General features: G+C 45.7%; 1 protein-coding gene across 3 annotated transcripts; it reads right to left on the minus strand.

Moving 5' to 3' along the window:
* Positions 1-1760: 1760 nt before the first annotated feature.
* On the minus strand, positions 1761-6406 carry LOC119406868 (PITH domain-containing protein CG6153). 3 transcript variants are annotated; one of them, XM_037673632.2, is made up of 6 exons: positions 6055-6404; positions 4883-4926; positions 4735-4812; positions 3241-3345; positions 3005-3141; positions 1761-2013 (listed from the first exon to the last, which is right to left on the minus strand). In XM_037673632.2, exons 1-6 carry the CDS (start codon positions 6259-6261, stop codon positions 1838-1840), a joined length of 747 nt encoding a protein of 248 aa, XP_037529560.1. In that variant the 5' UTR covers positions 6262-6404; the 3' UTR covers positions 1761-1837. The 3 variants fall into 3 exon arrangements, with proteins under 3 accessions (XP_037529560.1, XP_037529561.1, XP_037529562.1); XM_037673633.2 differs by having other exon boundaries at positions 1872-2013; positions 3005-3113; positions 6055-6401; XM_037673634.2 differs by lacking the exon at positions 3005-3141 and having other exon boundaries at positions 1872-2013; positions 6055-6406.
* Positions 6407-6775: the final 369 nt, after the last annotated feature.

Consider the following 6775-nt stretch of genomic DNA (forward strand, 5'->3'; position numbering starts at 1 on the left):
TAGAAGAATAGATAGAATGGATAAGATACGAAAAAGGAAAGGTAATAAAAAATACAACAGAAATCGACAGGCGTCAGTTGTCATTCTCAATGCGAATAGCACAACAGCGACTCAGTGACGCCCCATCAGCATTGTGAAAACACGCCGTACATCTCAATGCGCTGGCTTGCACGAAGAAAACTCTTGAGGGAACCATCAGCATTGGGGAAATCGTGCCAAGCACCTGAACGCGCTTGCTCGCACGTGGGACATTAAAGGTGTCACATTCCATCTGATGAGGCATGTGCCTGTCACATAGTGGCTAGACCATGTCGATGCCCAGAGATCAAATTTCGCAGTCTGAACATTTTGAACATTTTTATTTGTGAACCAGCATACACATGCAGAACGCTGATGCCGCTTGTGTGCGTGTATGTGTTTGGGCGATGTGACTTCATATGCCAGATACATCACCCATCTAAATCTCGCAGCGCCAGCTAAAGAAAAGTCACATTTAAGAAATAGAGACGCACTCTAATGAATCTCCTCCCAACTTCTCGTCCCAAACTGTCCAAGACTGCCCGAGAAAACTGCACACGCAAGTGATGCTTGTCAACTGGAAGCAACGTCTCGTGCAGTCTTGAGAAGTTCGGGATGACAAATCGAATAGCACCGATGCGAACACAGGGAGGCATGTCCACTATAGTTCACATGCGTTCTTACACTCTAATCACCTTTAAGAAGTGCGACATGGCTTTTCGTGGCCTGACGGATGACGGGCCAACGACAGGTAAGGCAGACAGGGTCTGACAGACCCTTTAGCAAAGGAGAGCACCAGAGAAAGCCTCTCACGAGACAGTGATTAAATTACGGACCATTCGTACTAGTCGGGTAAACCTCAACCTTGGCCAGGTGAGCCTCATTTCCTATGTGTTGGTGGAAACGCGATGACCTTGAGGCTGCGCCAATACTGCGATGCCTAACAGTGGGCAATGCATTATTGAATATTTACTTCTTGCGGAGCAAAGGGAGAAGAAGAAGCCGTCGGACAACAGGCGTAAGCGCTGACCAAGAAGGAAGAAAACAAGAAAGCGTCTGCCATGGGCTGTATTTGAACTCATCGCCGTAAATAATGTAAATACAATTGTTTCTTTGCATGCCATGACCATTTATTTTACAGCATCATGCGCATACATCTGTGTGGGTACAATGGAGCTGCTCTGAGTTCAATTCAAGTTCAATTGATACAAAAATTATGGAGGTGCGGTAGCAGTTCGAGCACATTAGTACTTGTTACAGCAATAAATTTAAGAATTCGAAAAAAACCAATGAAGTATGAGGCACTGAAGTCTGTACACTGTACATAGCAAGACATCTGATACAGACAATATGTGTTTACTATACAGCACTTTAGAATATGTCAATATGCGAATATGACTTATGCAAAACCCTCGTAATTATCGAGACAGTTTCCCATAACCTAAACGCTCACATATCAAATATGTCTGCTTTAGATTCTCTCACGAGTGCATTTTAGAGATTGTGGTATGTTTCTGGAGCAGGTTAAGTTATAAATTTGTAAACTTTTCTTTTTTTCTAATTACCAGATTCAGGCTGACTTCTTTTAAAAATGTATCGGCTGGCCCTACTTCAAATTTCTTGTTTCTATAGTTGCTAGAATCCTAGAACCTAACTTTTTAAAACTGTAGAAATTTCAGTTTAGATTGGTATATTTTAAAGCAGTCATCCCATGAGGGCATTTCTGCATTTTACATGTATTTGAATAAGGAAACTGGAGTTGGCCCCCGACCTAAAGCGTCCACATGATACCCAATATATTCCACACTTATATAGGTCTCTAATCAGGATCACAGTGCGCCACAAACAGGAAATTCAAACATCTTGCAAGCGAGTAGCCCCACTTTGCTTTTATTACTGTATCATCATGTTGGCTCGCTGCTGCTGTTGCACCTTGTGGTCGGCGGGGTTGGCGGCACTCTCGTAGCTGCACAACACCACACCTTGCCTCTGAGCCTGCACACACAAAAGAAATTGCGTTATGCCTCCAGTAAGCTTAGGCTCTACAGCCACACAAGCCTTTCTCCTTTTGAGATCAACAGGCTGCAAGCTACTGTCTTTTTCACAGGTTAGCTGTTGCATAAGTAAAAATGAATAAACCAGTCTGAATTTACATAGCATTACATTAATGCACTGTCCTCTTTCTGCCATATGGTGCAGGTAAATAGTCATGCAACATTTGTAATTGCAATTTTTTAATGAGTCCAAGCTGCTGTCATCACAAGGCAGACTTCTGTGCACTCATAAACATACCACCTATGAAAGAATCTGTAGCCATGGGCAACACACTGAAGTGGAGCATCCAAAGAAGACACTACCTGACTCCCCCTTCTACTATGCCTCGGTTACTCCCTCGGGTGTCCTTTCTTTCCCAGTTTCTGAGCACCCGCATTGACGTCATCTCTTATGTCTACAGATCTTGGCCGACCCTTTTGCTTGAATTGCGAGAAGCATACAGCTCTCATTTTTCTTTTTCCAAGTATGGTGCATGCTCCAACAGAGAAGCCACAAAAGACGGCAGGATTTGGTCTTACAGACATAATGTCTAGGTACTACTTACAATAGATTATGCGGTGGAGTTTTCTTTAAAAAGAAACTCCTTGTTCTACATGGTGACCATTATACTGTGGGTGGCTAAAACATCCGTATACACTTTCCCAGTAACAATGCCACCAAAGTCAATCAATGCGACACCAAAATGTCCAAAACATTAGCTAGATATATTTTCTCAGACACCACAAGAACATATTTAATGAGTCCTGCTCTATATTGTTGCGCTCCATCAGCTGATCTTACACACCTCTAATATACTATAATGCAGATGTAAAAAAAGTCTGGGACCAGAAATCTTGACAAGTGGTGCCTTGATAAATGTTGAGCACTGCGCTACTCAGAGCACGAAATGATGAAGAGGCAATTTTTTGACTTGTGCCAAGTGCAGACCTACCTCTGTGAACTCCCCGTGCAGGCCGATGTAGTAGACACGGGTTGTGTCGCTCCCAAAGTTGCTCGGGAAGTGCAGCGACAGATGGTGCACACTGGAGAACTTTACAGCCCTGCACAACCCCTGACCCTCGTTGGCTTCTGCAAAGGCTTGCTAGCACAGTCTGGCTTACAGTCAACATTCCTCTATGTAAGCAGTGCTGGGCAACCAACCACAACAGAAGGGGGAAAGTGGCAAACCTGACAGGGTACTCCAAGTTGCCACTGGCATCAGGCTGCAGCTCAAACTCCTGCTCAGGTGTCGCACGGGCATCGTCAAATGTCATCTGTGGCCGATTCTTGAACCTGAAAATAAAAAAAGAGGAACAGTGCTGCAACACAGTGTGCAACCAAACAACAATCTCCAGTGCATATCATCGTCGCCATCAGCCTCTTTTTTTTACCCCATCTTGTGTGAGCGGATTCCATTTTATGCCTGCAAATTTCTTAAAGGTGTACTGACACGAAAATTTCCAGTCGTATTTTTTGCGTCAAATGAAAGGCCAAGGCCTCAAGAGCCTAGAAAAGATAGTGCTAAGCGCAAGTGCTCCCTGCAAAAGTAAATACAGTATGTTTTTAAAAGCTAGTTTCGGTTCCTACTGTACCCTGATGTCACAACACTGTATGAGCTTCTCGTCACGTGCTCGCACAATATATAGTGACGTTTCCACGGCCGCCCCGCACTATGGCTCCGCTGATGATGCACAAGTGGCCATTTGGAATGTTTTGGTGACGCACAAGCGGCCATCTTGAAAGTTTTGGTACCCAACGTCATCACAGCTAGCCAGACTGCTGTGTGAAGTCATCAGAATTATTACTGTAACAGTATTGAAAGGCGGGCTAGTTGGTATGGTAGCATGTTTGTGTACAGCACGAGGATAGACAAAGACGGAAAGAACAAGAGGGACACGGACAGCGCTCGTACGCGTCCCTCCTGTTCTTTCCGTCTTCGTCGATCCCCGCGCTGTACACAAGCATGCATTAGTACTGTAGCCTGACGTCAAGCTAGTGTCGATGTCGGTAGGTGCGCCATGGAAAAATTTACTTTAATATAAAAATAAAATATCGCATCAGCATTTGCTGAGCTTCATACTAGCTCAGAGCCGTCTCTGCATACAGGAGAGTTGTATGGCAGAGTAAACTCGCCTTCGAAAAAAGGTATCATTACCTCTTTCATTTCCTCACCCTGCCTAACCCTCTCTCGTTCTCAGCTGCCTTTCCCATTGCTTGGTACAAATTCTGTTGCTCTAACCGACCACCAGTTATCTGTCTTGAGCATAGCGTAGCCTCTGCAGCTCCATCGTAACTACAACATCAGCTACACCTGTTTGTTCTCAGATCCACTCTGCTCTCTTCCTATATCTTCAATGTAACTCCTATCATTTTCAATTCTATTACACATTGCATGGTCATTAACTTCTTCAATAAAACTTGTTGCTCAGTTAGTTGCTTCATGATGGTTTTGAAATGCGCACAACTATAGTCAGGCATACAAATTTAGAAGGCAGCAGCATTTCTTCATCAAAGGCAGATGCACACAAGCCTGCACCAATGGGCATGCACTCTAGACTGAACCGGAAGCTGTGAACGCCATATGGCGTGTGCCTGTCATTCAGTGCTCATCCAACCTTTTGAAGTATAACAGGCTGCGACATCGCCTATGAGGTACTAGATACAGAGCGGTGCTTTACTCACATGCGAACCTTGGAAGGGTGCATGCCAGCATCACCTCCCACAACCAGGATGGACTTAAGCTTGACATTTCCAGTGAAGCTGCAAGACATACACATTCATGAACAAGATGCCGGCAGGCTTAACTTCCTCACTCAGCGATGGTACGTACGGGATGTTGAAGAGCAGCTCCTCATCTGCATCACTGTCCACATACTGCAAACAGGTACGTGAAAACAGGGACATAAGCGAGATGGTTTGTCTCACATCTTGATAAACTGTGTGCAGAACATGACATACTTCTGTGCTGTTTCTTCCTTTTCTTATTCCAATTCATTGTGCCAATGTGTTCATACCAAGCAGCTACCACAGCCGGAGGTGTTCTTGCATGTGACTTTAAGGGTAGCTGTATCATGCGCAATTTGCTATACAACAAGCTAGGGAAATCTTTGAGGCTTTTTGTATTAGTTATGAATCTGATAAATGTGGGAGCACACCTTCCCTGGCCTTGCATGCCAAGGAAAAGAGCATATCTCAAGTGGCACTGGAGTACTACTCTGTGTTAACTGTGCCGTCTGTGCCTTCTTTTTGTAGATTTCTGCGAACATATGCGCATTGCCATTATTTTCGTCTGTAAACCCTTCAGTTGATGTCTAGCGCCCGTGTTACTTTGCACTGTTAAGATGTCTAAGTTCAGTTACCACCAACTAGCCCAAGTTCCTGCATTAAACAGTTTGCTGGGAGGGGACTACTCGAAATGGCTCGGAGGTACGTGTCCGAACGCCCACAACGTGCTCGTGCAACTCCCCACTGTCATTTAACGCTACAGTCGCGCGCTCTGCGATGCACAGGTGGAGCAGGCTCAATATCACACGTCTGTCTACAGCCCTTTTGTTCGGAGGGACAGGTGACCAGGTAGTGCCAAACGTCTTCAACGCCGCTTACAGCTGGTTCAAGAAATGTGGGAGTATATACATGTCCCGGGTCTCTAATTTGCCAACGCTGTCCAGACTGTGTTGCCGGGTGTTTGAACCCCCCACCAGAAATAAAATGCTGGCTACTCCCCAGGTTGCACTATGACACCGCCGATTCCCTCCTCCTGTTCGACTGCTAGCCCCGTGGGAGTTTCAAGAATGCAACAGTCATGCTCGAGGCTCCCGGAGTCCAGCATTTTGTAAAAGGAACTAAGCTTCCAAGTAAAAGGGACCACGTCTGATGGCGACAGAGACGTTCAACGAGAGACATTACTGAGCTTCCAAGTAAAAGGGACCACGTCTGATGGCGACAGAGACGTTCAACGAGAGACATTACTGACATGTCATCTAGATGGCATGAGTCACTCGCCTTCTCGCGATCCAATCTCTGCTCCCAGGGCTTGAAGACCAACTTGCCGGACCCTTCCTTTATTTCGTTTAGGCACTGCACGTTGTCAAGGTCTATTTTGGAGTAGAGCGAGTACTGTAAGCCCGTCTCGGGTCCATGGGAAGAGGCTCCCCCGTGGCCTCCGCATGGGTCGCCGCCGTCATCGTGATGGTGGTGGTGGTGCGCCATGGCAGCAGATGACACTGGTGGGACAACGCCCAAATCAACACAAGTGCGACGCACTTGTTTACTAAGAATAACACCAAATGCACGAACGTGTATTTGTAGAACTTGTAGACAGCACACACGGCGGTATGGTGGCTATAACGGCGGAGCGCGCAACAGACTTGCTGACCTGCTGTCGATTTGAAATCGAACTCACTTTGGCTCGTTTGTTGCTATTGCCTAAAAGACTAGACAGCGAAGGAAATTATGGATAAATGAATAATGCTGAACCCTTATGATCGTGCGGCGGCTCACGCCACCTAGTCGTGATCTCTGGCCTTTAAGTGTCACACCTAATAAAAATTTCTATCCGCCTTCATTTTAAGCACCAGTGAAATAACCCACTGACTATGAGATAACCTTCATTTGGTTACTGCCATTTGGTTATTTAGCTACCGATTGCAGCGCCAAAATCGGCCTCGCCATCTGTTCTCTTGCTTTACCTATGGCCCCCGAGATAGGGCACATACAAATCTTA

This window comes from Rhipicephalus sanguineus, chromosome 10, assembly GCF_013339695.2.
Source record: "Rhipicephalus sanguineus isolate Rsan-2018 chromosome 10, BIME_Rsan_1.4, whole genome shotgun sequence".
Classification (NCBI taxonomy): domain Eukaryota; kingdom Metazoa; phylum Arthropoda; class Arachnida; order Ixodida; family Ixodidae; genus Rhipicephalus; species Rhipicephalus sanguineus.

Coding starts and splice junctions, on each gene's coding strand:
- LOC119406868 (XM_037673632.2), bottom strand. CDS start 6,261: ATGGCGCACCACCACCACCATCACGATGACGGCGGCGACCCATGCGGA. Junction 3,346..4,734: donor CACCCTTCCAAGGTTCGCAT/GTGAGTAAAGCA, acceptor TTTTATTTTCAG/GTTCAAGAATCGGCCACAGA. Junction 2,014..3,004: donor TGCACGGGGAGTTCACAGAG/GTAGGTCTGCAC, acceptor TTGTGTGTGCAG/GCTCAGAGGCAAGGTGTGGT.